Below are 15,546 nucleotides of genomic sequence, written 5' to 3'. Positions count from 1 at the left end.
ATAGACATCCAAATACATCTAAACCATTTAGTAAGTAATACAGATACACAATTACTGTATATTAAACATTGTATTCATTTCAATGGTTCAATTTTATTTCAATAATTCGCTTGCGCCTAGGGGTCTTTAGGAGTGGGAGTAAACCAGATGACCTGGAGAAAACCCACGAGGTTGGACAGGCGACTCTACACCTTTTCACTAACAACCGTGGAATTGAAATCATGGCAGTTGACTCAATGACAGATCTAATGATATAGCGCGGACGTGCTAACCATCGGCCATCCAACCCTCTCAATCGTAAGGATCATAAATAAGAATTAATTTTACACAAATATATCACAGTGGAATTATCATATTCATGTTTATTCATTGTTAAAAATACCACAAATCTCAATATTCTATTAAAATATTCCCCAGAACCCCTCAATGTTGGCATTGTGATTTATGAAAAAAAGAAAACACAGAGGAAAAATAGCAGACATAAATTAAAAAAAATGAACATAGACGGATATTTGCAATTCAAACATGCAAAATTTGATTGAAAGCATTTTCAAGTCAAAATGACAGAGATTTAATTACAAATTATTGTCTTACCAGCTTCTCCAACAAATATTGTAGTAGGTTTACTAGGTGGCCCCCGACCAACATTATTTCTGGCCAAAACCCGCACTTCATAATATACAGACTTAACAAGTTTTGATATAACAGTTGAATAGCGATTATAAGGAACTACTTCTTCCGCGTAGTCTAACATTGAAAGTTGTCTGTATTGAACTATATAAGCCTGGATGGCACCATTCCAAGTAGAAGATTGAGGTGGCTAAATAAAATAAGGAGAAACAACCAAAGAAAATAAAGATATGTCCAACTAAAGAAAATACAACATAAAAACAAGGTACACCTTTGACCATATAAAATTGAAGGTGAGAAGAAAAAAATAATAAGCTTTATCACATGCAGTATTAAACTAATATATCTCACAAATTTCAGCGTAATACGTCGTATGTTTAAAACTTCATTCGATAGTCAAATAAGTATTTAAGAACAGCACATGTGTATGTGGGCTTTAATTAGGTCATTTTGGGACCAACATATGGTATATCTTTATTTCAATAATTCACTTACGCCCCGGAGTAAATTTAGAAATGAGTGAGTACCTGGAGAAAGAAAACCCAAGAGGTTATATAATGTGTATGTCACATAAAACCTAGTATCTATCTCTTGACTTGCATAGATACCAAGCCTTTTGATTGAGAGCACACACATCAGAACACTCACTTGGCCACCCAAAAGATTGATTAAAGACTTATTGAATAGAAGCAAATCTAATAATTTACTTCATCAATATAGAATTTGTATCCTATGAAATATGTGAGTATCTAGTTAAATTCTGCATGTATATAAACACATTAATAAGTGTAACTAAAAAATCGTAAACATAAATCAACAAAAAGTGTAAAAAGCAGCACTAAAATAGAGAAGATATTACAATATCGAATATGAATAATGCTTCTTTATTTACCAACTGACAAAGTGACAAATAGTGTCTCACTCCAAGGGCCACTTCCCCACAAATTATATGCTTGAATATTGACAATATAGGTTTGTGAGGTATCTAAATCAGTGACTGTTATTGGACATACACAATCATTAATATTAAATCTCCATTGAAGTGAGTATTCTTTCTTATATCGAAGTCGGTAACCTAATATATTGTCACTATTCCACATATCAAGGGGTGGTTGCTTGTAAAAAAAAATTAAAAGTTTGATAAAAATTACATATATAAGTTATATAAATACAATGGTCAACCATCACTTGGTACAAAATTTGTTCTCCATAGTCGTTTATCAAAAACGCTGCTCATCAATGCAGAGTTTAACATAATACTTTAACGTTCTTGGGATCAATTTGACATACCAATATGTATTTCGTATTGGCACTTACCAAACTATTGGAGTTTTTCCCCCAAAATTTATATTGTCTATGTACTATGGCCTGTCAAGCCTTTTAAATGGGTTTGAATTTTTAAAAAATCAAATAAACTTGAAAACATATAAATAATGGAAACTTGCGGATTATCTTACCTCCCATGTTGCATTTATAGATGTCATAGTAACAGCAAATACTCTTACATTTAAAGGTGCCCCTTCAGGTTCTGTTAAATACAAAACAAAATTAGCTTTTTTGTTTTCATACCAATTCTGATCATGATATTTTGTTCTACATATCTATAAATGTATTGTTAAAAATCATTGACAAGTTAAACAAAGACTTACTATCAGGTAGTGTTTGTACATCTGCTGAAGCTAAACTGAAGTCACTTGTTCCAATATCATTAGTTGCAGCCACTCGGAACTGATACCACGTATTAGGTCGTAAACTGAAAGGAAAATGAAATTGGTTAAACACAAGAGGTAAATGTTGTGCATTAATATATGTGTATCATAAACCAGACCTAATTCACCACAGCAGCTCCATATTGGGACTAAAGTTCCCACATTAACTAGATTCTAAATACCCAAGAACTAAACATAAGTGATGAAAAGGACATTTTTAAAGACAAATTTTCAGATTCAACTGAATAAAACAATTATACCAAATGAAAGGTTCTTTGTTGGAATCAACCATACTGTAATGACATCATACATCATATGAACTGTTCAAATTTTAAATGGACACATGTCATATTTCATAATACAAATAAGGAGAATAAATGATGAAATTCTTACTCTGTAACTGTGTGAGATGATTCATGTGGTGGAGTCTTCTTAGGGTAGGTAATCCAGTCACCATTACGTGGTTTATACTGTATTGTATAGTTTCGAAGTGGACCATAATTAAAATTACCCGGACTCCAACTTATTGTAACATTTCGAGAGTATACCTGAGAACTACCAATCTGTGGTTTAGATGGACTATCTGGTCTAGCTATTAATAGAAAAAGGCAATGTTAGAATCTAAAAAGTCATTACAGTCCTCAATATCTATATGCAAATAGGAAACATCCCAGTAGAATTAAGGATCACAGAAAAGAATAGGGAGTAAAATTTTTGACTGACAATCCCATCTTTAGTCTATACTATCATCAGTGAGTCTGTTTGTAGCTTCCTACCATAAAATAATTTAAAGATTTCTTGCTAATAATATAGGTGACCAATAACAATGTGATCACTACTGCGATCTAGGGTTAACATGGATTTGACTATATGCTATAAAAAGAGTTTTGTTACTTATGGCATTGTTCAATTCTGGTGCCATTCATCCAAAAACTCAATTAGCTCTGGGAGCTCCACATCAACAAACGATCATAATTATCTTTCAACAGCGGTAGACCTTCAGATCAAGCGAAAGTTTTGTAACTCAAAATCAAAATGCAATAAGTTTTGTAACTCAAAATCAAAATGCAATATAATTATTGTATGTCAGTCCATCAAAATTTCGAACTTATTCATTCATACTGTCCGTCTTCATAAGCCCTGTTGGCACAGAACTGTATGATGTTAAACCGTATTTCATTTCATTCATATTGTTATGTATATTTCAATCATTATAAATATTACATACCTCTATCAACCATTGTATAGACTTCAACCTCAGCTTTCTCACCCCATCCCAATCTTGTTCTAGCTACTACAGTAAATATATAGTAGGTTTCTCTAGTTAGACTAGTTACTGTATGATCTAATGTAGAATGACCCAGCTCTACAAAACTAATATCTATATTATCAGATTTCTTTCTATATGACACTTTATATCCCGTAATAATACCATTGCGTTCACTTGGAGGATTCCATACTATCTGAGCAGCACTGTAGTTAACCATCGGAAAATATATTATAATTGGGGGACCGGGTACTGAAAGTATAGAAAACATTTGGATTTTAATTTTTCTGATATACAATTTAATTGACAATTATTGCCAGCCAAGTACTGACTGACAAAAATTACCCATTGATATCGGAAAGGGAAGAGAAAGAGGTAGCGACAGAGGTGATATTGTTTTTGGATTAACATATGGTATATGAAGAAGCAGAAACAGGAAGAAACCTGCAAGGTCAAAACTACATAGACCTGCTGATCATCAACTGCTGGGTATATTGCATGAGGTGAGGTATGCTTACTCTTGATACTACTTCTCATTTAAGGAGTTCACAAAGTTAACAAATGTTGTAGTCAGATATGACAAAACGCATAAACAGGGATTAGGCAATACTCAGAAATTATCATTTTTATTGAATATTTTAATTTCCCGACCAGGGAAATAAAGTTTCAAATATCTCAAAATTTAAGACAAATAGACATTTCTATCATCTACCAGGCTACCAGCGACTATCTACATCTCTGATTGGCTTTTTCATGTTCAGTCATTCTCATCTTTTTAAAAGTGATGTTTGGTAAAATACTTTCACGAGTCGGCACTATATTCAAATTTAATGAATCAATTTATATTCCCAATCATCCAAATATAATTTACAAGTAAATAATGTATCCTTACAGTCCTCTTCTGTCTGTGCTACGGCTGGTCGACTAAGTACACCATCTCCCATTCTAGTATAAGCCTGTAGTTTTATCTGATATGTTACAAATTTTCTTAAACCTGTTAATACTAATCCCATAGATGCATTGCCTTCTACATCTTCATATTTAGCTGGTATTCCTTCTGCTTCAGATTGATATTCAACCTACAGAAACATTTATTTATAACAAACTTACAAAATGAAATTAAACAAGTCTCATAAATCTAATAGAAAACATTTGGCCTTTTAAGTGTTGCAATTAATTGCTAATCCAACTAGATTTGTAGAATAATGCTGTGTCACAATACAATCTGGGTTTGGTAAATACTGCGGTGCCGGTATTTACTTGAAAACCGGTATAATGCCTACCATACGAATAAAGAAACATACTTTATATCTGCTGTAAATAGACAAAATCTTGCATGTCTTCATAAATTTCACCAATATAACCACTGGGAAACCTAAGTTCTTTTAATTTTAGTATGATCCTCATTTTTCTGAACAAAAATCATTCTCGTGGTACTACCTAGGCTAATATTATCATTCCAAGCCAATCTACTTAACCCAAAACACAACCTTTTGTGTATGAATCAATGTTGACATTTACTGACCAATACAATTTGTGTATGAATCAATGTTGACATTTACTGACCGATACAATATTTTTTATATCTACTGTTCATTTATTTATTGCGAATAAAATGATGTGCGCTAAATATTATATTTCTTACCTTATAGCCTTGTATCATACCATTCTGTTGTAAGAAAGGTACTGGACCCCAAGTTATATTAATACTAGTAGAAGATGAAGGTAATGCTTCTACATTACTAGGACTTGCACTAGGCACTATAATAAATAAAAATAGAAACTTTTAACAATTTGCTTTAATAAAATCCAAGAAGATACATATTCTACACCAGAAAAATTCTCCATGGTTCATCAGTTTCTATAGTTTAAATAAATGTAGAAAATGATGACAACAACTTTTGATCAAATTTTAGAAAAATTCTAGGTTCTCCCTGTTCCGAGTGCTACTCTTAATCAAAAGAAAACATTAACGATGTCATTGTCACTACCAGATGTTTCAATCTGAAAATGGTGATGCTTGTAATAAATCAGTGAAATTTGTTTATTTTGTGTGCCGAGATCAACTTTTAGTTTTGTTTCCACTCTTCCCAAAGACAACTGGTAGTTCTTGGGCCTGTTTCACGAAATTTTAACTAAGATAAAATCCAAATTTTAGTAGATACTTCAAATTTGATTGACTAACCACTAAAATCAATCTAATATTATCCAATCAAATTACTAAAATCTGGATTTTATCTTAGTTAAAATTTCGTGAAACAGGCCCCAGGTACCTAGTGACTTCATTAACACAATTTTTAACTTAGTATGGAAAATGTCTTTCAAATGTGTTAGAATAAAGAAATAGCTGTATGTATCTCACCGGATTCTCTTGTACGTTCTGTAGTGACAGGACCAGATGAACTGGTACCAACCGTATTATACGATGACATTCGTACATCATATTCTATCCATTCTTGTAAATTAGTCAATATATAACTCTCTACATTCATACCATTAACTATTTTATGGGTAGTAAATGTAGAATCAGGTATAGTACTATTATTAGGTGTCATACGATAATCTAGATTATAACCAATGTCTTCAGAATGCCACTCACGTCGAGGTACAGGCTGAAAAATAAATCATACAAATGTATAGGGTTTTAACAATCTACTCTTCTGCATCAATAGGGCTAACGAAGATAGGCATGAGTACCAGAAACATCGACTGAAGGTTTGGACGGAATCACACCATCTTGAAACTGATGGAAGGATGTGGCTTAGACAGCACTTTATATTGTGTAGAGGCAGAATGAATGCCCTGTACTACACGGAAAATGTGTTGATATGTTAAGTCGTGCTATTTTTCAGATGACATATCCGCACGTTTCAATCAACTTGGCAGTGCTTGAAAGACCATCACTATCTCCTAATATAACACCAATTGAGCATCTATAGGACAATATTGATGTTTTTCTTCTAGGATTTCTAAATGAGAGCAGAAAAGGATCCCATAAGCAGCCATTCAGAGCTTTATCTCCTCCATACTGTTACAATGCATAGTGTGTGTGGATGCTAGAGGTGGAGACACAAGTTACAGACTCTGGATTTTTAGCTTTTTTGCAAACTTTCCAATATAAAGTTGTTACAGCCTCGATGGATTAAAGTTTTGATGTCGGTATATATCCAACTTACAATCATGCCAAAAATCACATTTCTGCTGTACTATGTGTTGCTAGCACTCCCTCTCAAATCAACGGTGTGTTTTCTTTGCGTCTCAGTATATATTACAATAAAAACTACTTACTGTCCAACTGATTCTAAGAGCTGTGGAATTGAGAGCTCTAACAGTTACATTCCCAGGTGGAATACCCGGTGCAGCCATCTTGGTTTGAACAAATCTTGTTGGCTGACTAGCGTTACTTCTACCCACAATATTTACAGCAGTAATACGGAAACTGTAGCGTGTAAAAGGGGTCAAGTTAAGGACAATTATTTGACTTGCTGTAGGATCAGATATAGTGTATATCTCCTGCCAAGTTGTACTTGACCCCACAAGAGCCTCAACAATCCACAGTGTAATAGAGGTTTTACCATTATAACCTTGTCCGAACTGTATAAGTACAGAAGTCGATTCTATGTTAGTTATACCAAGATTGCGTGGAGGACCAGGTTTCTCTACAAAAACAAAATAATAGAGTAAACATTTCCATGGAATTTTTACTACCAATTCGGACTTAACAGTATTTGAGCTATGAGTAGGGTCGTCTGCTTCAACCCATACCACCAGCCTTTGTGGATTTGGCCCAAATCTAAATTGATCACATAAATTCCTGAATTGGTATAGACAGTGTTTAGTTTAAACAATATTTTATTCAATAAACGGAATTGGATTGAACACAGGCAAAGGCCTTTATAAGTTCTCTCCAAACTCCAGATGGAGTTTAGTCAGCATGAAAATCGATTTTTCTTTCTACAGCATTTTTGTGATAAAAAAAATAGGAATAGTCTAAATTTACCTGGTGGAACATTGGATTCTATATCAGCTGATTTAGATGGTCCAGGTCCTTTCTTTGTACTAGCATATACATATATAGTATAATTTGTTACTGGTATTAATCGTCTTATAGTATAGGTTGTTAAAGATGGAGGTAGATCTATTTGTTGTCGGGTGTCAGACTGATTCTTTTTCTCATATAATAATGTATAACCTGTAATTAAAAGAAAACTATTGATGCATGAAATTAAGAAGCCCTCTCATTTGTCTATATTTGTTCAAATTTTAATTCAGGGCACAAATTTAGAAAAATCGGGGGTCTAAATGTTTCAAAATTGAATTCACAAGCCATGCACATTGTATTGAAAGAAATGAAGTCAGTCAATGGATTTCAATAGTTGTTTTATAAATGATATTCTATAAAATTAATAGACTGAAATAGTATTTGCTTAAAATAAATATCTTTTATCAATTTATCATTTCTGAAAGTGTGTTTTTGCATTTTACCACAAGTCACTTCACTATCCATTGATAAGATGTTATCAAAACTAATCATCTTAACTTATAACTAGATGGGGGGGGGGGGGGGGGCTTTTTATCATAACTTTCAACGTAACTTTTTTATTTGCATATTACGTCATAAAGATTACATAATATACAATTTAAATCAATAAGGCATATGTTATAATCAATTTCACCTTCTAATATACCATTTACTTCAGCAGGAACAGACCAGTTCACTCGTACAGAACTATCCAATATCTGATCAAATTTGAGATCACCTACTGCACCAGGTACTATAAAGAATAAATGTAGATAATTAACAAACATTAATCGAGTAAAAATACCCCGCTGAACAAAAGAATTAATGAAATTTAAGCAGTTGCTATAAGGGTCTCGCTGTAAAGTAAGTACTGTGAGTGAATCCCAAATTGTCAGTGCAAATGGCCAAGCGCTGGTACATTAATTTAATGCTGAAATGAGTAAACATTAATTAAACCCCATTTTTGTAATACTTAGCAGAGACTTTTTAAATTGTAACAATACTACCATAATAAATAGGAATCTGGATAGAAAGTATCATTGTCACCATCGTTAGAGAAAAAGAAAAATGATGTGGAAAATGTTCTGGACTATACTAACCATCTTCTTGTGTACGAATTGTTTGTTCCACACTAGCAGGTCCTGAACCTTGAGTTGTACGACAAGTAATCCGTATAACATATTGTGTATACTTTAATAAACCATAAATTTCACTCGACATAGGACCTAGTGGATTATCTGCATTAGAAGGCACAAAAATAGCTCTTTCCATTTGAGGTACTGATTGACGACGTAATTCTATAGTATATCCCTGGTTTACTCCGTTAATTTCAAGAGGATCTGGCGACAACCAACTTGCTCGGATTGTTGTTGAATTAATAGCCTCAAAGGAAACATTTCTTGGGGGAGATGTTGGCCTCCCTTCTAAGGTCCAAACTTTAAATACATTACTGAAAACTCCAACACCTTTGATATTCATAGCAGCTATTTTAACATGGTATTCTTTGTGAAACACAAGACTTCGTAAAACATAATTCGTAGTTGACCAACTGGTAACATTCTGCCTATTTTCTGCGGAATCAGGAAGACCATCCACTTTATAACGTATCTGATATCCTGTTAAATCACCATTCCACGTATCTTCTTCTGGTGGTTGCCATTGTACTAATATCTCTTTATTTGGTCGTGGACTGCAGTAGAAGTTTTTAGGAGGAGCATTTGGAGCTGTGAAAAACAAGGTCATTATTAATATTCAGTAAAGTATGTTTTTTTTTTCTGAATATGTTAATAAAATTCTATTGGATCAAAAGAGTTTGGTTTTAAAATTTCTATAATTCATTACAAAATGAACCCAAACAATTTAATAAGTCAATAAAATCATGCGATCTGAACAAAAATATGTTAGATGTCAATATTGTACAAGAAAATAAATTGAAACTTTAAAGACATCAGATTTGTGTATGTTTTTGTGTATAGTATTGTATGACTTACGTTGTGGAGGTAGTTGTATAGGGGGAGTGGGTTTACCGACACTTGGTTGACCTTCACCTACAGCATTTATAGCACTAACACGGAATGTATAATAACGTGAGGCACGTAGATTAGATACAACATATGTAGTAACATTAGGTGGTATAATAGCTGGATATGGGTCCCATCTTGCATTTTCAGGTGCAGCACCAGCTGAAATAAATGAGAAATAGGTCTGACATGCATATACTATCTATAAAATGAAAATATATAGTAATATTATTATAAATCTTATCATATATCTTTAATAAATCTTCAATAGGACAGGATTCCTCTTGCTGGTCCAAAAGAATCTTAGGAACTTTAAAATGATCTATAGGATAGGCAGATGGAATTCAGAAATGCAACCTTGTCTAAACACACAAAAGAAATGTATTAACAAGATATTAATTCCAATGCTTCACAATAATGTTTGGAAGAGATCAAAATATTGTTCAATTTATAATAGTTTACCTTGATCGTTGACTATATAACTAATAACATATCGCTTGATAGGACTGTTACCATCGAATGTAGGACTCCAACTAACAATAACACTGTTTGATTGTGTACTATGTAGTACCACACTAGATATTACTGGAGCACTTGGTAACTCTGTAAAACAATATACATATATCACAAATATCAAGCCATCATCAATAAATTTTTATCCTATGAATATAGTCAATGACTTCAATTCTATCAACGAAAACAAAAAAGATAGAGAGAGAGAGAGAAATTGGGTTTAACGTCCACTTGACACAAACTAGGTCATTTCGGAACTAACATGGCTCAATTTTATTTCAATAATTCGCTTGCGCGTAGGGGTCTTTAGCAGTGGGAAGAAACTGGAAGACCTGGAGAAAACCCACGAGGTTGAACAAGCGATCCAAATCCTTGTCACGTACAACCGGGGAATCGAAACCACGCCAGTTGACTCAATGACAGACCTATGATACAGCGTGCATGTTCTAACCATTCAGCCATCCAACCAACAAATAAAGACAGTGACCAGTAGAATCAATTTTATGTCGGCTATTTTATTAGCAGATTCAGAACAGAATTGATGAAAATCTTGTCCGTAAATCTTTGTTATACTGCCATAAACTCTGATGATGTTAATCATTCAACCATCCAACAAGAAATCCCAAATTAATTTATGCTATACCAAGTCGACATATAAGTTAACTGGTCTCCCTAAAAATAAGTTACTAAGAACAAAAAACAGAAAGGAAAAATGAATAATGAAAAAATACTTACCAACAACCATTAATGTTGCAATACGACTGTCATTACCACCCTCCGACATAACAAAACATTTATATTTCCCTATATCAATACCAGATACACCGCTAATAATTAGACTACCATCGTTGGTTATTAATCTATGACCCAAACTAGCTATTGTCTCTTCTTCTTGTGTTGACCTTTTATAGAAATACCACTGCCATTGTGGTGTTATCAAATCATCATTCTTAACCCCACACTCTAATGTTACTGATGTGCTTAATATCGCTGTTATATTTTGTGGGGGACGAACGATTTGAGTTTTTGCTGAAAAAAAACCAAAATCATCTTTTATTCAATACCAATCAATAAAAATGGGGCTCTGTCAACTCGGGAATAACAACAATATTGTTGATTATTTGTTTTTCAATGAAATAAATAAAGACATGCCTATGTTTGGTTATCTGCCGAAATATCTTTAATCTGTAAACAAAACGTGGTAAACTGGACACTAGCAACACACAAAGTTGTTGATTGTTATTTCAGATTTTATTTTTACGCTAAGATTTGATCTAAAACACAAGGAAATATTTCATCTTTGTCGAAATTGTAGATCGCATGAAATAGCCACATGAACAAACTTTTAAAATCAATTTGTCTTTCTATTCAGCTGGCAGTCAAGAAATGCTTGATGGAATAGGATGCAGAAACAATGTTTATTTAAAAGCCAAATGATAAAATTCCAGTCCCAAATAAACACAGGCTCCATTAAACTGTTGCCATGTTAATAAATTTAAAGGAAAAATCTGACATAAATTTGTTAATTCAGTCCCAAGCAACCATCTGAAGATCTGTGATAAGCTTTTAAAGATATAGCAGTGTATAATTGTTCAGTGGAGGTGCAGACGAGCTTCTTGACTAACAATCATTGAGTATCGTAATGGAATCGGACGGTTATTGCTGCATTTCATTTGCCTTCTCGGAAAGATTACAAACAGTAGTTACTTTTATCAGGTTACTAAAAAAAAACTAGGTGGTGATCGAGCATTCTAATGAATTTACATAACCCATATATCTTGCCATAACAATCATTTCCAAATGATCAATATTTTTAGATGTAACAGGTATAGGATATGTCTTCACATTTTTTCCCCAGAGATCTTATACTTGAACCTGAACTTACTTATAACTTGTAGTTGAGCTTCAGCTGTTGCTTCTCCCTTTAAATTAGTAGCAATACATCTATATACAGCTGTATCTGATTTCTGGGCAGTTGTTATCAACAATGCTCTTTCTAATACCTGAATACTACCACCACTAACAATAGTTTGATCACCAGCACTTGTTACTGAAAATCAAAGTATATAATATGTAAAAAGATAATCAATCTAGAAGATATCAGTGGATCAAATTGACAAAATAGAGCTGCAGATGAATTAAAATAGATAAGAGTAAACTAGAAATATAATTATTAATTTGCCTTTAGTAATTACATGTATTATTCTATAAAACTTACCTTTAACCCATGATATAACAGGCTGTGGTGCTCCTGATGCTTCACAAGGAAATCTTGCTTCACGTTCTTCTACTATTGTTAAATTACTGGGTGATCTGGTCAGTCTAGGAGGAGAACCTACAATTTAGAAAGGATTATCATTTCTTTTGTCTACAGGAAAAATATATACCACACATTCTAATATAAACTATGACCAAATATACAGTAATTTGATATAGATACTGTGTAATATTCAATAGCCAAATATCTCTAATTTGATATACATGTACATACTGTGCAATACCCAATAACCAAATATACACAAATTTGATATACATACTGTTTAATACATAATGACCCAATATACAATAACATGATACACGTACTTCAAAACAACCAAATATACATTAATCTGTTATATGGAACCATATGCAATAACTGATATACTGACATGCAATGTCAAATACTAATGCAAAATATACATAGTTATGTGATTCAAAACTCTGGATTATGGTGGTTCAATAACAGACTGGATTTTAAAGTTTAGGCTACTGATATATTGTGGTAGTCTACAATTACAAAAATATTTATCAAATGACTGGTTTCTCAGCAGAAATTATAAATATTAAATATACATACTATTGACTTGTAGCCACATGGATCCTGAGTCTTCTCCAACATCATTTCGAGCAAAGCACTGATATATTCCAGCATCAGGTAAGTCTACATTTACTATCTTTAATGTTCCATTCGCAAAACCAAAATGTCTGTGAAACAAAATGCAAACTAAAATTAAGATAATTTCATAGTACCGGTATTCCCTTAGAGAAATGTTAAAAAAAAGTTTGCTGTAGAGTTTGTGATTCTGATGTTTGAAACGAGCGATTAAACTGAAGAGACGGTCTTTGAATCTTCATTTGACTTAATATTATAACCTTTTGGAATGGAATGGGCTTAATATAACGACACTTTGCTAATAAATCAGTTTCGATATGATCGTCATAGACATTGCTTCAATGTTTAATTCTATTTAAATCATTTATAAACTATAAATGAACTGAAATGAAATGGAGTGTTACATCCTACTGTTCTGTACCGACTGGGCTAATGAAGGTGGGCATATTCCAAACAGTGTGCTATAGGAAAATTTTGCCCAGATATCTGCACTATACAGCCTATTCTTATATCGAATTCCAACTGTCAATGATTCTTATACATGCACACCAATATGTTGTACACTGGACTTTGCTTTTTTGTCCCATCTGATTGACTATACATTGTCTAAAAACTACAATGAAATTTACATTAAACTTACCTTCCAGTTGTAAGAGTCTCTACAGCACGACCATTAAAATACCAGTGTAAGGTTGGTTCAGGTGTTCCTATTCCTTGACATGTTAATATAGCCGTTTCACTGAAATCTTTCTCCATTACGCCATCTAATTGTGTAACTATCTGAGGTACATCTGGTATGAAAAATATATTTACATATCATTAAGAAATTTCAAATAGATGCTACCACAACATCAGTAGTCTCTACCATTCTGAATTAAATATCTAGCAAATTCAACAAATCTTAGATGGGAACGAGTCATGCCTCAATCTAGGTATCATGGACAAAAACTGGTGAGAAAAATGAGGTTTAACAGCCATTCAACAGTTCATTTTTATTTCTATAATTCGCTTGTTTTCAGGGTCTTAGTAGTGAGTAACCGGGGAGAACCTTCAAAGTTACACAATGTTCACTACTTCAGATCATGTACAGATATGGGACCAAACTCATGCATGTGTTAGACCCCTCCTCGGATAGAAACTGATATCTTACTATTTTAGTAATGTTATTGATTTATTCAATGAATATTTATTCTACAAGATAATATCGAGCCACATAAAATGGACATGTCATACTCCACTGTCATCTTTGATTTTCAAGTCTACTTCAATAATATAATATTACCATATATTCATTAAAATAGCATGTTTTCTAAAACAAATTAGAAACATCACCTTGTTTTGACAAGCCCGTTAAACCTGCTTGCACAATAACAATATTGTATGACTGCAGTATGTCAATGATATTCTAATACAAAATCAACAAAATGTTTTCAAAAATGTCACAGATTCAATTTGGAGTCTGTTTTCTACAAACAATTTTAAGTGATTTAAAAATATTGAGTAGAAATAAGGAGGCCATTGGTCTAATAACATTGTGTGTCCACATTTTTGTTTGTAATAGGATGAAAGTTTAAAGACACATTATGCAAGATTTTGATAAAGAGTTGACTGGTTTTGCTATAATGGTTCAAAAACAGAAAATGAAAAAATATATATACTGAAAATTTCATTCCAGGGGCGTGTGCGGAAAAATGAGCCGGGGGGAGAAGGTGGGGGTGGGGGTGGGCTGATCTGGCATGACTAACCACAGAGCCTTTAGAGGGGTATTTGGTTCTCCCCCCCGAAAATTCTGAAAGTTTGAAGTTGATTTCCTTGTATCTGAGGCCATTTCTAGTATAAATTTACTCTTTTAAATGTATAGGTTCTTTCCTAGATCTCTCTTGTACAGAACATTTTATATTCTTTGAACAATGGAAAGTGCACAAAATGAAATATTTGTTTAATATTGATTGAGACATAATTAAAATGCCGTAATTTGCAGAAAATGGGGTATGGTGTTCATCAAATAAATTTTGTAAGTAGACTCTTTCAGTGTCATGCTTCTTTGGAGTTTAATTTATGGTCTCCCTTAGAAAAAGGTTCTTGGTGCTACGAATAATAACTGTAAATACAAAATGTCTGTCTAATTAACACTTGTAAATTATTTTACCTCTAATAGTGATATTAGCTTCAGCTGTTATAGAAGCGTAAGTTGGTCCACCAACGATATCTAATCTAGCCTCACATTCATACATTCCTTCATCACTCTTTACTGGATTCTGTATGAACAGTTGACGTTTAAAGGCACTGATGATATACCTATTATTCTGTTCTATTTGTGTTCTAGTTGATCCTCTATACACATACCAATCGATTCTCAAACTGTTGATAGGTCTGTTTGAAATTTATAAAATAAAATGTTTCACTTAATAAAAATTATATAAAATACATGTACTAAATTGACAGAGAGAGGAGAAAAAAATGGGGTTAAACGTCCACTTGACACAATCTAGGTCATTTGGGGACTAACACAT

At 33.0% G+C, this 15,546-nt stretch overlaps 1 protein-coding gene across 3 annotated transcripts in view; it reads right to left on the bottom strand.

Annotated features, from left to right (window-relative positions):
- LOC126809997 (protein sidekick) overlaps positions 1–15,546 on the bottom strand; it is a 35,449-nt gene that overhangs the window by 8,451 nt on the left and 11,452 nt on the right. For 2 of the 3 annotated variants that reach the window (XM_050534877.2, XM_050534875.2), the window contains exons 5-24: positions 15,183–15,406; positions 13,674–13,824; positions 12,998–13,125; positions 12,380–12,496; positions 12,047–12,211; positions 10,897–11,190; positions 10,111–10,251; positions 9,619–9,810; positions 8,728–9,351; positions 8,283–8,381; positions 7,607–7,798; positions 6,895–7,265; positions 5,969–6,218; positions 5,252–5,367; positions 4,499–4,685; positions 3,568–3,858; positions 2,733–2,931; positions 2,280–2,383; positions 2,088–2,158; positions 595–820 (exon numbers count right to left, since the gene is read on the bottom strand). In XM_050534877.2, the coding sequence (XP_050390834.2) occupies positions 595–820; positions 2,088–2,158; positions 2,280–2,383; positions 2,733–2,931; positions 3,568–3,858; positions 4,499–4,685; positions 5,252–5,367; positions 5,969–6,218; positions 6,895–7,265; positions 7,607–7,798; positions 8,283–8,381; positions 8,728–9,351; positions 9,619–9,810; positions 10,111–10,251; positions 10,897–11,190; positions 12,047–12,211; positions 12,380–12,496; positions 12,998–13,125; positions 13,674–13,824; positions 15,183–15,406 (4,142 nt within the window). Of the gene's footprint in view, positions 1–594; positions 821–1,522; positions 1,746–2,087; positions 2,159–2,279; positions 2,384–2,732; positions 2,932–3,567; positions 3,859–4,498; positions 4,686–5,251; positions 5,368–5,968; positions 6,219–6,894; positions 7,266–7,606; positions 7,799–8,282; positions 8,382–8,727; positions 9,352–9,618; positions 9,811–10,110; positions 10,252–10,896; positions 11,191–12,046; positions 12,212–12,379; positions 12,497–12,997; positions 13,126–13,673; positions 13,825–15,182; positions 15,407–15,546 lie in introns of all 3 variants that reach the window. The other variant, XM_050534876.2, reaches the window with a different exon arrangement.

Source organism: Patella vulgata, chromosome 2, assembly GCF_932274485.2.
Source record: "Patella vulgata chromosome 2, xgPatVulg1.2, whole genome shotgun sequence".
Taxonomy (NCBI): domain Eukaryota; kingdom Metazoa; phylum Mollusca; class Gastropoda; family Patellidae; genus Patella; species Patella vulgata.
Note: the sequence above shows the minus strand (reverse complement) of the source record. Positions and strands in the feature narration are given on the sequence as shown.